At 65.7% G+C, this 19,013-nt stretch overlaps 1 protein-coding gene across 1 annotated transcript; it reads left to right on the forward strand.

Moving 5' to 3' along the window:
- The first annotated feature begins 6,548 nt into the window (after window positions 1-6,548).
- IRS2 (insulin receptor substrate 2) lies at window positions 6,549-18,656 on the forward strand. The gene is made up of 2 exons (XM_055133350.1): window positions 6,549-10,264; window positions 17,125-18,656. Exons 1-2 carry the CDS (start codon window positions 6,589-6,591, stop codon window positions 17,127-17,129), a joined length of 3,681 nt encoding a protein of 1,226 aa, XP_054989325.1. The 5' UTR covers window positions 6,549-6,588; the 3' UTR covers window positions 17,130-18,656.
- Window positions 18,657-19,013: the final 357 nt, after the last annotated feature.

A 19,013-nucleotide genomic window follows, 5' to 3' on the forward strand; every position in this document is an offset into this window, starting at 1 on the left:
CTCCTGCTAATTCCTGAAATACTCGGATTCCGGATGCAGTAAGGGCTCAGTGCAGGCTCATTGTAAGACTTTGATTTGAGGAGTGTCCAAGTTTACTTTCACAGTAAAGGAGCAATTCTGTTTTCTATGACTCTGTAACTAAGAAATAAGATGAGCTTAAACAAGGATGGCAAGCAATCCACTTGTCAATGTCCTGTTACGTGTAGACATTGAGGGACACAGTAGCACTTGGGAAGGGCAAAGCCCTTGGAGTGGAAACAAGTTTCAATCCAGGCACAAGTTTACCACAATAAAAAAAAAATCAAGTCTCAAAAATTCATAGATTTCATTTTCTGTGTGCTTTTTAATACTAAAGGCAGGTAAAATAGGGCTTTTTAAATTTTTTTAATTTTTTTTTTTTTTTTTTTTTTTTTTTTTTTGCTTTTTGGGTCACACCTGGCGGCGATGCACAGGGGTTACTCCTGGCTCTGCACTCAGGAATTACCCCTGGCCGTGCTCAGGGGGCCATATGCGATGCTGGGATTTGAACCCAGGTCGGCCGCGTGCAAGGCAAACGCCCTACCCGCTGTGCTATCTCTCCAGCCCCAAAAATGGGGCTTTTTTTAAAAAAAAAAAATCTTTACTATGTGTTACCTGAGAAGACATTTTTGCAGCATAAATCAAAATTGGAGAAATGTTTTGCTGTAGTTTTTGGGCGACACTCAACCATGCTCGGTGGCTGCTCCTGGCTTTGCATTAGGGACCACCGGGAGTCCATCAGGGTCTCTGGGGACTGAGCTGGCCAGTGGCAGGGCACGCCAAGCCCCCACTGCGCCCCTGCTCTGCCCTTGAAGGGGGGCGGGGGGCGTTTTAACCCATAATTCCTCTCGGCTCGCAGATGGGCCGAGGGGCTTCCCAAGGAGCCAGTGCGTGTGAACGACACACTCGGGCTCTCGCATCCCACCATGACTCTTAGAGCGTGTTTGTCTGAAAGGAACTTTCCAGTGGACACTTGGCAGTCGGCGGACGGGCCACACAGAGCGTCTGTCCACCCACAGGTCACACGGCACTGCAGGACCTCACGGACGCACACTTCCTCCGTTTCCCCCGAGAGTGACGCCTGCGTTGGGAGCTGTGGTGTGGTCAGCAGACGTCAGTGCTGACTCCCCCCCCCAGTGCTCAGACGGCCGAAGCGCCACTCCCGGGCCCAGTGCAGGACGGAGGACCCAGCCTCTCACGTTAGATTCCGTCTCACTGGATGGGCGTCATGGCAGGATGCTTTGCTTTTTGTTTTTATACCACAGACCTAGGCATCAGCGCCACCAGCTCCAGGACATGCTAGTAAACGCCCCCCGCCCCTGCCCCCCGCCCCCCGCCCGCAGACAGGCTTGCACTTCTGCTCCCGCACGGGAATATTTGGTGGGAACAAGCTGGCAATCAGGTCCCGGTGTCCTTAAGGCAACTCCGCTCCCGGCACTATCGCTCTCCGAGTCCTGAGGCTGCCCCGGCTGCCTGAGATGCAGCTGATGCAGGCGGGTGGCGGACGGCAGGGCAGGGCTAGCCACGAGCACACCCACTCAAATTACTTGGAACCCAGTAAAAAGCCCCCAACAAGCCCCCTCCCCAGTCAAAAACCAGTCACAGGCAGGAATTTGCCGACCCCCACTCTTCAGAGTTCCAAAACGGTCCGGCCACGTATAGTTTTCAAAGTCTATTTCCTTCCCTACCCACCCATACATTTCAAATTTCACTTTACTACATCCCTCAAGATGTTTTTAGCTTATTAAAAAAAATGAGACTGCTCGGGAACGGAGCAGAGAAAGTGGGGGAAAACTCTGCGGGCAAAACACATGAGCCTCCGTGGAAGCCGTTCGATCAGCAAACGTTCCAACGCACTTGGGCGTTGAGACGCTTTTTTAAAAAATGAAAATCTATTTATTCATTTATTTTTGAGAGCAACTTATATTTATTTTTAAATTTCAATTTACTTTAAAATTTGAGTCACAGTGAGATAGTTACAAAGCTGTTCAGGATTGGATTTCAATCATATAATGTTCCAACTTTATAACTGCACCGTAGCACTGTCGTCCCGTTGTCCATCGATTTGCTCGAGCGGGCACCAGTAACATTGTAACATTGGAACATTAAATTAAAAAAAAATTTGTTGTTGGCTGGAGAGCTTTCTAGAACTGTCAAGGGATGGAGACACTTTTCTGTGGGGACAATGTAGGACAATTCCAGCGCAGGACTGGGATCTGTCATGGAAAATGAGCTCAGTGCCACGGTTAGAATTAAGCCCTGGAACTTCCCTCCCCGGCTCCCCTGCCCACCCTCGCCCCGCCTCAGCTTCGGGGCCAGGTTCTGGCTCGGTTGAGGTGTGGGCAGAGCAAAGGCGGGCGGCTTCTCTGCGACCACCCTCGCCCCAAAGGCGGGGCCGCTGCTGACTCAGGACGAGGCTCGGCCGGTTGGTGGCAGCATCACCCCAGCTGGTGCCACCGCGCTGCTCCCGGAGGTGGGATCCCAGGGCGGCAGCAGCCCGGGGCACCAGCAAGCCTGGAACACCCCCTTTGGGGCAGGCAGGGGAGGCTGCAGCGCCTCTCTCCCTCCCCGCAGCCCGCTGGGGGCGGCGGCTGAACAAACCTGGGTCCACGCGCCGCGCTGCCTCTCCCTGGCACGTGACCCGGGCCAAGGACACCGGCCACCCCGCCCTTCGGAAAATACAGCTGTGTCATGGTCCGGGCTGGTTGCTGCCATGTGCTCACGCGCCACAGATGAGCAGCAGCGATTTGGTTCTGCTCTGACGGGGAGAAGAATGTCCCAGGCTGGCACCAGAGCCAGAGCCACCAGCCGCTCGATATGGGGTCTCCAGGTCCCCGGGGCCTTCTGCTGGGGGGCGGGGGCTAAGTGCTGCCACTGCCACGCACTGGACATTTTCATCTCAATCTCGAGAGCCTTGGGGGGAAATGGCTCCCCGATGTTGCTTTAACCTAGGAATACACTTTGAAATGCAAACACAACAGAACCCAGAGGTAAGGGAATTCCAATTCGCGAGGATTTTGTTATGAACTGCAGTCACTTCTGAATTCTTTAGATGCTTGTAATTCTTTAACATATATTTGAGATGAAACTACTGCGGATAAGGGGTGAGCGCTCCTGTCCCTGCTGCAGGAGGAGCATTTTCTACAGTATCCATTTGCTTCAAATGCATTTTAGAATTATCTAAAAAAAAAAAATCATTGCAACCCGCTTTACCTTTATGTCCTGAACTAACCAAGATTATCCCCCCTCCCCGCAAGTAAATATTGAAGCAGCTATTTGAAACATATTGTTGCTTTGAAGTACAAATGTGGAAAGCTGTGAGTATTTCCTGGGAGCCTGTGCAACTCTCCCTGCAGCCTGTCACTGAAGCCAGAGCTGTGACACAGCAGCTACATTCTCTCATGCAAATCATTCTGTTGCACAGAATTAGCATGTTACAAAATTCTTGTGAAATTTCAGTTGAAACATATTAGCAAATATACTTGTGAAAAAAAAAACCCACTAGCTGCTAAAGTGCAGGAAGTTCCTGATGAATGCCAGATGAGGAAAAGCTGGCCTCCCCGCGGTTCATTCACGAGAGGAAGGGAAATTTCTTAATGCAGCCATTGAAGGACCCTCTTCCCAGCCATGAGAAGGGGTGGGGGTGGCCGTGCCGAGCCCGCGCTCGCCCCAGCACCCTCCACTCTCCGCCCTGCCTGCGGCCAGGGTGCTGCTCTCCTGGGCCGCCAGAAGCCCGTTACCTGCCCGCAGTCTCCTCAGCCTCCACTCGGCAGAAACTCTGACCCGAGGCCGAGAGCCAGAGGGGAAAGGCGCCGGCCCCATGTGGGGGCCTCTCTCCGGCACAGACCGCCTGCCTCGCAGGAGAATTACCAGTGGGGATTATTTGTTTCTCATGGGTGAACATTTTAAATTTTTGTGTGTTTATGAAATCGGCCCTGCTGATAAAATGATCCAGAAAAGCTTCAACAGAATTATTGGGGGGTGGGTGTGAAAATCAAAGCCGCCAAAACCCTTCCTGCCTGAAAGCTGTGGCCATTTTGTGTCCCGAGAAAGGGAAGGAACGTCCAGGGGCAGGTCCGAGAGTGGAAGCACGAATTTCACCCAGGCTGCTGGCTGGCAGCGCGCCACCAGCGGCCTGCAGCTCTGCGGACGCCATTAGCTGACTTTTGCCGAAAGAGTGTGGGGAAAGAGTTGGGAAATCACGAGATGTTGAACGAGCCTTAAATAAATAAATCAAGGGCTTCCTTGGTGACAGACAGGCAGGGACGGTGCTCCCCAGAGAGGAAGACGGGGGCACTGCAGAGCCGGCAGCCCACACGGGTGCGCAGCCTTGCGGTACAAGGCTGAGACCTGCCTGGTGTCTGGTGTGGCGGGCACTTCAGTCTGGGCATCGCGGGCAACCGGACAGTCCCAAAGAGGACACCAGCTCGCCAACACACGCAGACACGGGGCATCACGGTTGGCAGGGAAAGTCAGCTCCAAGCATGCTCCCAGAGGCAGCACTGTGACCAAGGGGAGGTGGGGGGCCAACTGACACCCAGCTGGCTCAGCCCCAGTACCGCTCTCCTGTGCAGACACGGGACCACGGCCCCCAGTGGGCACATTCCCAGGGAGCACTTCCGGGCAATACCACCTATAGAGAATAGAGCACCGGAGTTTGGCAGTCACTGCCCACCCAGGAGGCGCACACGCTCACGCACACAATCACAGATACACAGCACCCACATGCATGTACATCAGACACACACACCCCGACACTCACTGAGAGGACTCGGAGAGACCAATTTTCAAGCATGCCTTGCCACGAAGAGGGCAGAAGCCAAGGCTGGGTGGCAGGGCACTGTCTGCAGTGGGAGGCCCGGGTTTGATCCCCAGCACAACAAAAGAAAGAGAACAGGGGACTGACCTTACATAAACGTCTCTGAGGCAAATCATATTATGAATTTTACCACATCACTGTCCTAAATTTATGCTCACCAGTAACTGCATGTATGGTAAATAATAAAATACGCTAAGTTGTGTCAACAGTGTTTGGCTTCCTATAACTACCACTCCCCATCCAGCCCTTCCAAACATCACAGTGCAGTTATTTTCGTTCGATTGAATATTTCATCAAATTTAAAACGAAGACTCTTGCCAACCACAGAGGACATTCAAAGACAAATTTCCAGGACTGAAAAAAAAAAAACCCACAAAAACCCCCAACATTAATGGTTCCAGTTCATTTCATGAAAACAATTTTAAAAAGAAGCAGAGAAGGGTTTGTTGTGTAGTGCAGTATTTTCTTCCCGGAGATGTGTGTGTGTGTGTGTGTGTGTGTGTGTGCGCGCGCGCCCGCGAGTGCGGGTGTGTGTGTGTGTGTGTGTGTGTGTGTGTGTGTGGTGCTTTGGGGGTCGGGGTCTCCTGCTCGCCGTGGTTGTTCCGCTCAGACTCGGAAATCGCCTCAGCCCGGAGCGGCGGCACCTTGCAGGCCCTTCCGGGGGGCGCCCGCAGCCCGGCGGGCAGCGCCCAAGGGAGCCCGCGCGGGGCCCGGCCGAGCCCGCCCTCTCTCGGCACCATGGAAACTGCCTTTCGGCCGCCGGCTCGTCCTCCCGGCTTTCTCCGGTTACCTCCCGGGCAGACGCGCTCAACTTCCCCCGAACCCGCCCGCGGAACTGGGGGCCGGGATGGGGGGCCGCCGCGCCCGCGCCCCTCCCGCGCCCGTGCCCGCGCCGCTGCGCCGCGGCGGGCCCTGCGCTGCCCGGTGACCACCGCGATGCTCGTAAACAAGCCGGCGGCCCGGGCACCCGGGCACCACCCAGGCGCACCCCCGTCGCGCCGGGCGCGCGCGCCACCCCGAGCCCGGAGCCGCGCGCGCGTGCCGGGGGGCGCGGGCCGCGGTGCGGGTGGGGGGCGCGGGCGGGGGGGGGGGGGCGCCGGGTTCACCGCGCGGCGGCCGCGCCCCCCCGCCCGCGCCCCCCGCCCCGCCCCGGACGGCTTCCCGGCGGCGGCGCCCCCAGCGCGCCTCTGGCTAACGGGGGCGGGCGCGCGGCCCCGGCGCGGCGGCGGGGGGCGGGCGCGGCGGGAAACGCGGGCCGCGGAGAAAGGGGGGCGGTGCGGGGCGCGGCCCGCCCCCCCGCGCCGGCCGCCTATTGGCCGCGCGCGCCGTCGGTCGGGGGCGGCGGCGCCAATGCGGGCGCGCGGGGCGGGGCGGCGGCGCGGGGGCTGCGTAACGCCGAGTCACATGTTGTTTTGCTCCTAGTTCAGTCACTCGGTGTGCGATGTGTTACTCACCGCGCGGCGGGCACCGCGGCCAGCCCGGGCCGGCGCCGACCCCGACAGCCCGGGCGCAGCCCGACTCCGCGCGCCGCGGCGCGCCCTAGGCCCGGCCCCGCGCCCGGGACCCCGATCGCGGCGCCGCCCGCCGCGCCCCGGAGGCCGCCGGGCCAGGGGCGCCCCCGGCCCCGCGCGCCTCGGCCGCCGCCGCCGCCGCCGCCGCCGCCCCCAACGCCGCCCGGGCCCGGGGCGCGAGCGCGCGCGCGCGGGGGGGACGCGGGCCCCGGGAGCCACCCCCGGCGCTCGCCCCGGGCCATGGCGAGCCCGCCGCGGCACGGCGCCCCGGGGCCGGCGGGCGGCGACGGCCCCAACCTCAACAACAACAACAACAACAACAACCACAGCGTGCGCAAGTGCGGCTACCTGCGCAAGCAGCGGCACGGCCACAAGCGCTTCTTCGTGCTGCGCGGGCCCGGCGCGGGCGGCGACGAGGCGGGCGCGGGGCCGCCGCGGCTCGAGTACTACGAGAGCGAGAAGAAGTGGCGGAGCAAGGCGGGCGCGCCGAAGCGGGTCATCGCGCTGGACTGCTGCCTCAACGTCAACAAGCGCGCCGACGCCAAGCACAAGTACCTCATCGCGCTCTACACCAAGGACGAGTACTTCGCCGTGGCGGCTGAGAACGAGCAGGAGCAGGAGGGCTGGTACCGCGCGCTCACCGAGCTGCTGAGCGAGGGCCGCGCGGCCGCCGCGCCCCCCGCCGCCCTGGCCGCGTCCTGCAGCGCCTCGCTGCCCGGCGCGCTGGGCGGCTCGGCCGATGACAGCTACGGGCCGGGGGCGCCCGGCGCGGCCGCCTACCGCGAGGTGTGGCAGGTGACCCTGAAGCCCAAGGGCCTGGGCCAGAGCAAGAACCTGACGGGCGTGTACCGCCTGTGCCTGTCGGCGCGCACCATCGGCTTCGTGAAGCTCAACTGCGAGCAGCCGGCCGTGACGCTGCAGCTCATGAACATCCGGCGCTGCGGCCACTCGGACAGCTTCTTCTTCGTGGAGGTGGGCCGCTCGGCCGTCACGGGCCCCGGCGAACTGTGGATGCAGGCCGACGACTCGGTGGTGGCGCAGAACATCCACGAGACTATCCTGGAGGCCATGAAGGCGCTCAAGGAGCTCTTCGAGTTCCGCCCGCGCAGCAAGAGCCAGTCGTCGGGCTCGTCGGCCACGCACCCCATCAGCGTGCCCGGCGCGCGCCGCCACCACCACCTGGTCAACCTGCCGCCCAGCCAGACGGGCCTGGTGCGCCGCTCGCGCACCGACAGCCTGGCCGCCACGCCGCCCGCCGCGCCGGGCGGCGCCTGCCGGGTGCGCACGGCCAGCGAGGGCGACGGCGGCGCGGCGGGCGCGGGGGGCGCGGCGGCGGGGCGGCCGGGCTCCGCGGCGGGCAGCCCCCTGAGCCCCGGGCCGGCGCGCGCGCCCCTGAGCCGCTCGCACACGCTGAGCGGCGGCCGCGCCGGCAAGGGGCCGCTGCCGCCCGCAGGGGGCGCGCTGCAGCACAGCCGCTCCATGTCCATGCCCGTGGCCGCGCACTCGCCCCCGGCCGCCGCCAGCCCCGGCAGCCTGTCGTCCAGCAGCGGCCACGGCTCGGGCTCCTACCCGCCCGCGCCCGGCGCGCCCCCGCCGCTGCCGCACCCCGCGCACCCCGCCGCGCCGCGCCCCTCCAGCGGCAGCGCATCCGCCTCGGGCTCGCCCAGCGACCCCGGCTTCATGTCCCTGGACGAGTCCGGCTCCAGCCCCGGCGACCTGCGGGCCTGCGGCAGCCACCGCAGTGACACGCCCGAGTCCGTGGCCGAGACCCCGCCCGCGCGCGACGGCCCCGGCGGGGAGCTGTACGGCTACATGACCATGGACCGGCCGCTGAGCCGCTGCGGCCGCGCCTACCGCCGGGTGTCCGGCGACTCCCCGGACCCCGAGCGCGGCCTGCGCAAGCGGACCTACTCGCTGACCACGCCCGCGCGCCAGCGCCCAGCGCCGCAGCCGTCCTCCGCCTCGCTGGACGAGCACACGCTGGTGCGGGCCACCTTCGCGGGCAGCGCCGGCCGCCTCTGCCCCTCCTGCCCCGCGTCCTCGCCCCAGGTGGCCTACCGCCCCTACCCCGAGGACTACGGCGACATCGAGATCGCCTCGCACCGCGGCTCCAGCGGCCACCTGGGCCCCGACGACGGCTACGTGCCCATGACCCCCGGCGCCGCGCTGCGGGGGCCAGCGGCGGGCCGGGCCGACGAGTACGTGCCCATGAGCCCCACCAGCGTGTCGGCGCCGCAGCAGATCCTGCAGCCCCGCGGGGCCGCCGCGCCGGGGCCCACACCCGCCTCGGCGCTGGCCGCCCTGGGCCGGGCCTTCCCGCCGGCCAGCTCCCCCGAGGACAGCGGCTACGTGCGCATGTGGTGCGGCTCCAGGATGTCCATGGAGCCGCCCGACTCCAAGCTGCTGTCCAGCGGCGACTACCTCAACATGTCCCCCAGCGACGCGGGCCCCGCGGGGACCCCACCCGACTTCTTCTCGGCCGCCGGTTACGGCCATGGCCACGGCGGCGGGGACGCCTGCTACAGCTCCCTGACGCGCGCCTACAAGGCCGCGCACCCCTACGCCGCCGACCAGGACCACTACGTGCTCATGAGCTCACCCGTGGGCCGCATCCTGGAGGAGGAGAGGCCGGAGCCCCCCGCCGCCCCCGCGGGCGCGCCCCCACACCCTGCCGTCCCCGCCCCCGGGCGCCCCTTGCCCAGCGCGCGCCCCGAGGGCCTCGCCACCCCGCGCGGCCGCGCCGTGCGCCCCACTCGCCTGTCCCTGGATGGCCTCCAGACCTTGCCGTGCATGCACGAGACCCCGCTGCCCCCCGAGCCCCAGAGCCCCGGCGAGTACATCAACATTGACTTCGGGGAGGCGGGCGCGCGCCCCTCGCCGCCCGCGCCGTCGCTGCTGGCCTCGGCCGCCTCGTCCTGCTCGCTGCTCTCTGCCAGCAGCCCCGCGTCGTCGCTGGGCTCGGGCACGCCGGGCACCAGCAGCGACAGCCGCCAGCGCTCGCCGCTGTCCGACTACATGAACCTGGACTTCAGCTCGCCCAGGTCGCCCCGGCCCGGCCCCGCGGGCTCCCCAGACGCCTCGTCCCCGTGCCCGCCGCTGCCCCCGCGCCCGGCCGCGCCCTCGGCGGCCCCTCTGCGCGCGGCCCTGCCGCCGCCCTCGCCCGGGGAGCTGTACCGCCTGCCCGCGCAGGCCGAGCCCGGGGACCACGGCGACTACACCGAGATGGCCTTCGGCGTGGCCGCCACGCCGCCGCAGCCCATCGCCGCGCCCCCCAAGCCCGAGGGCGCGCGCGCGGGCAGCCCCACGTCGGGCGTGAAGCGGCGCAGCCTGATGGAGCAGGTGTCCGGCCTGGAGGCCTTCCTGCAGGGTGGCCAGACCGCCGACCCGCACCGCGGCGCCAAGGTCATCCGCGCCGACCCGCAGGGCGGCCGGCGACGCCACAGCTCCGAGACCTTCTCGTCCACCACCACCGTCACGCCCGTGTCCCCGTCCTTCGCGCATGCGCCCAAGCGCCACAACTCGGCCTCGGTGGAGAACGTGTCGCTCAGGAAGGGCAGCGAGGGCGGCCCCGGCGCGGGCCACGAGCCCCCCACGTCCCCGCGCCACCTGCAGCCGCCGCTGGCCACGCGGCCCTGGACGGCGGGTCCCGCGGGGGCCCTGGTGGGCTGCCCCGGCGGCAGCGGCGCGCCCATGCGGCGGGAGACCTCGGCGGGCTTCCAGAACGGGCTCAACTACATCGCCATCGACGTGCGTGACCAGCTGCCCCCGGAGAAAGGCACCTGGGGCCGGACCCGCAGCCTCGGGGGGCTCATCGGTGCCGTGGGGGGCCCCGGGCCAGGCGCCCTGCCTGCCCCCAACACCTACGCCAGCATCGACTTCCTGTCGCATCACCTGAAGGAGGCGGCGGTGGTGAAAGGTGAGGCTGGGAGGGAAGGGCGTGCCGTGGACGCTGAGGGGGATGGTGGGGCTGGGGGGTGCCTCTTGGGCTCCGTGGCACCCTTCTTACAGCCCTCCCCTCCCCCCCGACTCCGCACTGCTGCCCAGCTCAGCCCCCAATACTCAGGGCCGGTGGGGGCACTGTGCCCCCTTCCCACCCACCCTGTCTGTCTGCAGAGCTGCCAGCTTGCAGCTGTGGGGGTCGGAGAATAAGGGGGAGCCTGAGGGCACTGGGGTCCTGCGGGAGCCAGGCAGGACCTTCCTCTGCTCCTCAGGCAGCAGACCCCCAAATCGGGCACACCGGGATACTGCCTGGATGGGTTCTGCGTGGCCCAGGGCTTCTGGGGCTTCTGTGGGGGGTGTGGCCTGAAAACGTCCCAGGCAGCCGGGAGGCGGGAGGCGCGTCCTCCTCTCCGCTGCCCCCGGTGACTCTCACTGCGGAGGGGCCAGGTACCCGCGTGGCGCCCGGCAGCCCAGCCTTCCCGCCTGGCAGTGGGGCCGCCCGAGCCTGAGCCGTGGGTGTGCGGTTTCGGGGACTTTCTGCTTCTCCGCTCCTGTGGCTGCGGGTGGCAGGTAGGGGCGTCTGGGGGCTGGCCTGAGGGCCTGGGTCAGTGGGGGGCCCAGCCACCCCTACGAGGGAAGGCGTGCAGCCCAGCCAGCACCCGCGGCGTACCCCTCTAGCAGCAGAATGGAAGCTGGCACAGCCCTGCCGAGGAGGCCTGGCACCAGGCAGCCGCGGCTGGTGGAATCCGTGGGCGGTACCCGAGGTGGGCCCACGGCAAGGGGCACTCGGCTCGGAGTTCAGGGCCCGAGTCGGCAGGAGAGCCGGGGAGTCGGGGCGTGGCGGAGCCCGTGGGGGTCATCCTGGTGAGAGCGCCCTGCTGGCCCAGAGACCAGCCTGAGGGACAGGCTGCCCCTTCCTGCCCTGCTGTGTCGGGGCGGCCCAGGGGGTCTGCGGAGCGCCGCAGCGGTCTCCTGCAGCGGGGCAGCCCGACAGCAGCAGGTGTTGGTCCTGGGGCGTGGGCAGAGGCCAGCAGCTCGGGACCCTGGGGGCCGGACGGCCAGGCCCGTTCAGGAGGCAGAGGGCAGCGCCCAGCCAGCCTCGCGCACCCGGCTGTGGTGCAGTGTCCTTCACGGGAGCTTGTGCCGTGCCCGGGGGAGGCAGAGAGGGGCCCTGCAGACCCCCGTGAGCACGCGTGTGCTAAGGCTCCGTCCTGCCCGGGCTGGGGCGGGCCCTTCGGGAAGGTGATGGGCGGGGCTGACAGGGGGAGGAGTCGGGGGAGGAGTCAGGTGGGCTGTGCCGCACCCGCTCGGCTCTGCTGGGGCCAGAGCCGCCTGGGCACCGCTTGCAGTTGGCATCGGTGGCGGGTGACAAAGGCCGGAGCTTGTGGCGCGTGGGGCAGAGGTGGGCGGTCCGAGCGGACAGGCCTTGTCAGTCGGAGGGCCGGCTGTGCGCGGTCCCCTGCGAGCGGCCACACCTCTGCGTCTCCGCAGGAGCTTCATTGTGTGGCCGGCGGGTGTGGGCTATCTCGGCGCCGCCTCTGGGTGGGAATTTTATTCTAAAATTGGCTTTTCTGTGTGGACAGGGCCGATTAGATAAGCTCGCCACCTAGCGCGCGTGCCGCGACTTTGTCTGATAAAGGCCCTTTATTCCTCTCCCCGGTCAGAGGCCGTGTCCGTGTGTGCAGAGGACAGTCCGGCTGCCCCCTGTGGGGACGTCACCCGGGCTGGAGAGCGCAGACGGTGAATATTTTTAGCGCGGCAGGGAGGTTGCTTGACAAACCACAGGCTTCATTTTTTTTTTCTGCCTTGTGAGCTTTCCTGCCAATGACAGCTCTTGTCTTAGTGAGATAACAAGGGGCCTGCTTGGACCCGTTCCCTGGGCACAGACCGGGTGTTCCGGAAGTGTGCAGGTCTGGTAACACACATACAAGCCCACACATATGCTGCATGCTGCATGCATGAACTGCATACATGTGCACACACATGCAGACACATGTGCACACATACACATACACTGCATACACGGGCATACTGCACACATGTGCGCACACACGCACACATGCATGCACGCATTCACTGCACACGTGCACATGTGCATGTACACACTGCACGCATACACACTGCACACATGTGCACACACGCACACATGCATGCACATTCACTGCACACGTGCATGTACACAATGCACACATACTGCACAGATGTGCACACTCACTGCACACAGGCACGTGTGCAGCTTTCTGAGTGAAGGTCCTGTGCCGCTCCCTTTCCTGGTGGCCCCCCGGGCAGGGACACGGCGGAGGGGCAGGGGTCTCCGGTTGCTGGTTCACTGACGCGCGGCTGGACAGTGGGCAGGCCCCGAGCCCCCGCCTCAGCCTCGCACACAGCCCAGGGCGCTGCAGCAGGGACGGCCTCGCCCCTGGGCCCGAGGGACGCCGGCGGGCAGTGGGCACTGACTTCGGACCCCGCACCCTGGCCGCCACGCTGGCCTGGGGGACACAGCTCTGCAGGAGGGCCCAGCGGCCCACAGGGCAGACCGAGGCGTCTGGCCCGGCCCTCGGCCCCTTTCCCACGCGGGAAAGCTTAGTCCCGGCACGGCTGGCGCGGGCTCACGGCAGGGCTGGCATGATGGACCCTCTGTCCCGACGGCCCAGCGCCCCTTTGGAAGCCCGGGTCTGGAGCGTTCCCGCTGCTATCAGATCTGGCACCCGGAGAGGGGCTCCGCGTCCCGTCTGCGCGGGGGAGGCCGGCTGAGTGTCCCGGGGTCATCGCGGGCTGGCGGCCGCTGAGTCCCAGCTGCCCGACTGGCGCTGGCTGGTGAGCCTCGGGGGAACTCGGGGGGCCCAGGGGACGGGTGTTTGGGGGCGCGGTGCCGGGGGACACGGCAGTTCCGGGGGTGGGTGGGCAGGTCCGTGGCAGATGGTTCGGAGCAGGGGGCTGAGGCTTGGGTGTCCACAGACCCGAGCAGTCGCAGTGGCTGGGCAGAACTGGGCACTGGACAGCTGCCCCCCTGGGCCCGTGACGACAGAGGGCCGTGCTGGCCGTGCCCTCAGGCGCGAGGACGCACGAGCGAGTGACCAGCCCCGAGGCCTCACTGCTCTCCCCGGGGCGGGGACACTGCCAGGAGGCCCCGGGCGCAGGGGGCTGTGAGTGTCGGGAAGGGCTGCAGGCCCCCGCGGCGGAGCCCGGGCCCCAGGTGACTGATGCCTCGCGTGCTGGCCGGCCGGCTCTGAGCGTGTCGGGCTTCCCGCGAGGGCGCTGGCAAGGAGACGTGGCTGACGTGGGGAGGAAGCGCAGCTGCTGGCGCCGTGTCCCATCTCGGTCACGCAGGTGTGGGGGCTGGTGAGACGCGTCTGCCTCCGCGCGGCCAGCACCTCTGCCTGGCCCGGATGTTTCCACGCCAGCCGCTCTCTTTGTGGATTTGGAAGTGCTGAAATCGTCTGTTTTTTTTTTTTTTTCTTTCTTTTTTTCACATCTAAATTCCAAGCCGACTCCAGCTCCAAACCTGGGGGAGCCGAGCGACGTGGATTCGGGGGGTGATGGAGACGCCGTGTTCTGACGGGTGTCAGGAGATAATTGTAGCCCTTGTCGCCTTGTAGCTTGGGATCTGCTTAGAATTCAGAGAGGGCTGGAGGGGGGCAGGGACTCAGCACGGGCAGTGCGTCTGGAGGCCTGCTCACTCCTGCCTCATGTCCCCTGGCCGCCTCCAGGTGGGACCCCAGGAGAGGGGGAGGGGAGGGCAGGAGGGGTAGAGAGGGAGGAGGAAGGAGAGGGAGAGAGAGAGGGAGGGATGGAGGGGGGAGAGAGAGGAAGAAAGAGAGGGAGAGGGAGGAAGAGAGGAAGAGAGGGATGGAGGGGTAGGGAGGGCTGAGGAGAGAGGGAGGGAGAGAGGGGAGGAGAGAGCCTGTGTTAGCCCTCCACTGGCGGCTGGAGCAGGGCAGGGGAGGGAGGGGCCGGGAGGGTGTGTGTGGCGGCCGGCCCCCTTGCCCCGGGGTCAGAGCTGCAGGGGATCTGTGGGCCGTGCCCCCACTCCTGTCACGTGAGCCTCGCGCCCACTCCTGTCCAGCTGCACGCGTGTCCCAGCCACACACGTGTTCCCTTGTCCTAGTCCTCCCCTCCCCCAGAGCCTGGTAGTAGATGGCGGGGAGGGGGCCCCGTGGGGTGGGGGAGGAGCTCGGAGAGGCCCGAGGGTCTCGGGAAGCCCCCAGTGTGCACTGCAGGAGGGAGTGGGGCTCGCCTGCGCCCACTGTCCGGGCCAGGCCCTGCAGGCCGCCCAGTGCTGGTGTGTTCGGCCAGCTCTGCCCCACCCTCCCGTTTGCGGCCTCAGTGTCCCCTGGAACGCCCCGAGGCTGGCAGGAGGCAGGCGCGGTCAGCTGCTGGAGTGGGCACTCAGCCCCCGGCCCCGGCCTGTCCCTCGGCGGCACCTGGGCCCCGCTTGCCTTAGTTTGCAGGAAGGGCCGGCGGCCGTTTTTCCTGGAACCGCCTCTCTTATCTCACCCCACCTTGCCGTCTTCTAAATACGTTCCGAGTGCTCTGCTCTAGGCCGAGTGCTCAGCCCGGAGCCGCCAGCTCGCGGTAGTTTCTGTGTTTCCTCTGCTCTGTGCTGGGCGCTCCCCGGAGGGGTCCTGGCCTGGTGGTTGTGGCCACTACTGGACGTGGAGACTGGCCCTAGGTGTGTGGGGGTCCTGTGTCTGCAGCGCCCCTCGCGTGGTCACTGGACGGGCCCGCCCACGCGTGCTCATGGTGACACAGTGACCCCCGCTCCGCTCTGCACCGCCCCGAGCTCAGGAGCCTCGGGAAGCTGTGGACACGGTGGCGCCGCGTGAACTGGCCGGGCCCGACAGGGACAGTGCGTGACTTGGCAGGGGCTCTACTGAGCAGAATGTCCACGGACTGTACGTGGACCCCTGTGGACTGTATGTGCACTGACATGGGATGCACAGGAGCTGTACGTGTGTGTGCGTGGGATCCTGCATGACCACTCCGTGGATTCTGCACAGACACTGCACGAGGCTTGGATTGTACACGGACTGCACAGGACTGCATGGGACTGTACCTGGACTCTGCATGGATTCTATATGGACTGTATGTGGATTCTACACAGGCTGCGTGTGAACTGCACAGGGATAGTACATGGGCTCTGTGGCTCTGCGTGACCATTCCATGGAGTGCCTGTGGATTATAAGTGGCTTCTCCATGGGACTGTGTATGTGTGTGAGACTACATGGATTGTACATGAACTCTGAAACTCCATGACAACATGCGGTTGTGCAGGAATACTACATGCGCCCTTCATGGGACTGTCTGCACGACTATACGTGGGCTCCACATGAACAGTGCAGGACCTCCGTGAAGCACGTAGGGGCTTTACCCACACTCTCCACGGGCTGTACATGGACTCCCCGTGACTCCCGTGACTCCCGGTGACTCCATGACTTTCCATGGCTCTCTGTGACTTTCCGTGACTTCCCGTGACTCCGTGACCCTGTGACTCCGTGGCTCCGTGACTCCCCGTGGCGGGAGACTGAGTATCTTCTCTCCCCAGCCCGGCTGCCCCCGGGGGCTATCCCGGCTGGCCGGTTCCTGGGGCCGAGTTGGCTGCCCCGCCCCGCGTTACCCGAGTTGGCTTTCTCCGTGCTCGCCCTCCCCTTCTGCCGGAGGGACACGTGCTTAGTGCTGGCTGGGGCTGGCGCACCCAGGGGGTACCGGGGTCTCAGCAGCCCTGGATGGACGGGGCAGGTTTGCGGGCAGGTGGGGGAAGCAAGGCGGGGGGATCGCTCAGTCCTGGGTTCCAGCCTGGCTCTTTCCCCCCTGCGGGGGCCAGCTCTGACCCCTGGGTGCGGCGGCTCTGCGCCCGGGGACTGGAGGGGAGCTCTCCCCAGGTGGGTGCTCTGTCCCGCCCTCAGGCTGTGGCCGAGCGGCTGTGGGGGCGGGGCTGGGCACTGGGCCTCGCCCGTGGCTTGTTCTGCGGGAGCATGTCCGCGGCAGGGGCCGAGTCTGGGGTCCGAGAGGAGAGGCTTGGGTCAGCCTCGCTCTGCGGGTGCAGGTTGGGAACCGCCCCGGGGTCGCCATGTGGCATGTTGCTCGGTTTGGGGCTCGGGGCGCGGGGATCAGGGGTGGGCACCACACTGGCTCGTGTGCCGGGGCAGGTGGCACGAGACGGGGTCTGTCTCAGCGGGGTGCTCCTGCGCCCCACGGCCAGGGCCAGCAGCTGTGGCAGTCTTTGAGACGGGTTTCGCGGCCGCTGGGGTCACCGCTCTCTGGGCAGCTTCTTGTTGTCTTTTTCTTTTCTTTTTGGGTCACACCCGGCTGTGCTCAGGGGTCGCTCCTGGCTCTGCACTCAGGAATTACTCCTGGCGGTGCTCGGGGGCCATATGGGATGCCGGGGATTGAACCCGGGTCGGCCTCGCGCAAGGCAAACGCCCTACCCGCTGTGCTATTGCTCCGGCCCAGGTCAGCTTCTCGTGGGGGCACGGTGAGCCCCTCCAGGGAGGCAGCCTGGGACCAACAGGCTGCCAGGGGTGAGGGGCTGATGGACCCTCGGGGGGCCTGGAATGGGCCCCGTTGTGCTGGGCGCAGACGTTCTCCCGGGAGGGTGAGCCGTCGGGGACAAGCCCAGGAACCTGGACGCTGCAGCCTAGACGGGGCCCCTGGGGCCCGGGGGGGTCCCAGAACCCGGGAATTTGGGTGGGGCTGGGGCTCCACCCGGCTGCCCCCTCCCCTCCCTGTGTGTGGCTGGTCCCCCCGGCCCGGCCAAGCTCTGCCTCTGGGATGCCCCCGGTGCCCAGGAGAGTCACAACTTCCCCGCCCACACTGACCGTTCTGCTTCTCTTCCAGAGTGACTGGCGGCCAGGGCCGACGGCGCCCCCAGCGGACCCCGCACCAAGCTGCTCACGTCTCCCGGGGTCGCTCCTCAGCCCCTCCGCAGCCCTCGGACACGCACCCCTGCGGACACTTGGCGTTTGTTTCTGCACCACGCGAGCCTGGGCCGCCGTGCTCCTGGCAGAGTGGATGTTCTCGGAGGGGCTTCCCTGGCCCCCGACTTCCTGTTGGCAAAGCCCAGCGGACCCTCGGGGGGGGGGGGGCCAGCCCCGGGGGCATCCCTCGAAGATTGCCACAATCCTACCTCAGTTGGCGGGAGAGCTCGGGCTGGCCCAGTGCCGGGCCCGCGGGCTGTGAGCCGGCGCCTGGCAGGGCCCTGGAGACGCCAGCTTCGCCCCCGAGCTCCCGTGACCGAATCCTTCGACACTTGGAAACCGTCGTCCGTCCAGGCCGTGGGGCAGGGGTCGGCGGGCCATGAGCCTCTGCTGTGACCTCTGGCTGACGGCCGACTCTCTCCCTGGGCTTCGCGTAGGTACTTCACGTCGCGAAAGACTCGGCCTCACGGCGGCCCACACGCCGCTGCCTGCTCCCCCCTCGGCCTGCGTCTCTGCAACCAAAAATCCACGTGGCGGGTCTGGCAGGCCCGGGAGGGCCGAGCACGGGCACTCCCAGGACGCACGCTTGCCGGCCAGCCGGGGGCAGCTGGCGTGGACGCGGTGGCCTCAGTGTCTGGCACGGTCGCGGTCAGTGTCCAGAGGCCCAGCTGGACGGCGGGAGCTGCGGGCCGCGGTCAGGGGCTGCCCTCCACCCGGGCCCGCCGAGGACTGCCCGGGCCGGGGGCCGCCCAGAATCCACTGGAGGTGTGATGGGGGGGTATAAATACATAGATCCATAGCGTAGAGAATAATGCATTCGTACAAATGAGGCTTTTTTAGAGGAAGACCAAAAAGTTCGATGTCTTAAAACTGTTCCGTGGCCGGGGGGGGGGGGGGCGGGGACACGGCTGTGGAGTGAGACGGAGTGAATGTAGGTGGCGCTCGGGTCACTGCCGGGACCCCTGCGGCTCTGTGCGGGGCAGACGCGGCCGGCCCTCTGGCCCGGGACCACCCGGACTGGGGGTCCCGACGGCCGGTGCCGGGCAGTGGCCGGGCCTTTCCGCCCCTTGAAGCAGGAGCAAGAAACGATACGAAAGAGACTTTTCCTCTATCCTGTACATTTCAAAAGAAGAAAAAGGCATATGCAATATTCACCTTCTTAATTTAGTTTACAGAATGGAACCAAAATGTGTAAATGTTATGTTTGCTAAACTTGACACTGTACAATATGGAGTCTCTGTACATTTTGCCTGACCCCCCCCCCCAAATCTAAACTATTTTTTGCTACCGACGCGTTGGCTCACGCGACAGTGCTCTCCTTGGTGCACGCCTGGTCTCCCCACCACATGGACTCTGGGCCCGGATGTGTCCGCCGCGCACGCGAGTGCAGTGTACGTGGCCCCACGGCCGGGCGCCCGGAATAGCCATATGCAATAAAGAGGTTATTTATGAGACCGCCTGCGCCTCCTTCCCGAGCCCCTGCCCCACCCGGCCTTGCCCTGGGCACTCCGCGGCCCCGACGGTGCAACTGGGAGCGACCCCCCCCCCCCCCCCCGCCCAGAAGCCGCTCCTGCTGTTCGTACAGAGCCAGGTTCGCTCCTGAGGAGAGGGGCCCTGCCACAGCCGCGGTCACGCTGGGAGGCCGACGTCGGCCCTGAATGCGGGGTGTCTCAGGGGAAAGTGAAACGAGGAAGAAGAGCTGCCCGACAGAAAGCGTCGGTGTGTGCTGGGTGCTGAGCTGGATGACATGCCGGGTGCTGTGCTGGGTGCTGAGCTCTGCTGAGCTGGGTGCTGAGATGGGTGCTGTGC

This window comes from Sorex araneus, chromosome 1 (genome assembly GCF_027595985.1).
Source record: "Sorex araneus isolate mSorAra2 chromosome 1, mSorAra2.pri, whole genome shotgun sequence".
Classification (NCBI taxonomy): Eukaryota; Metazoa; Chordata; class Mammalia; order Eulipotyphla; family Soricidae; genus Sorex; species Sorex araneus.

Bases quoted from the DNA above. Each gene is read 5' to 3' on its own strand.
- IRS2 (XM_055133350.1), top strand. From the start codon at position 6,589: ATGGCGAGCCCGCCGCGGCACGGCGCCCCGGGGCCGGCGGGCGGCGAC.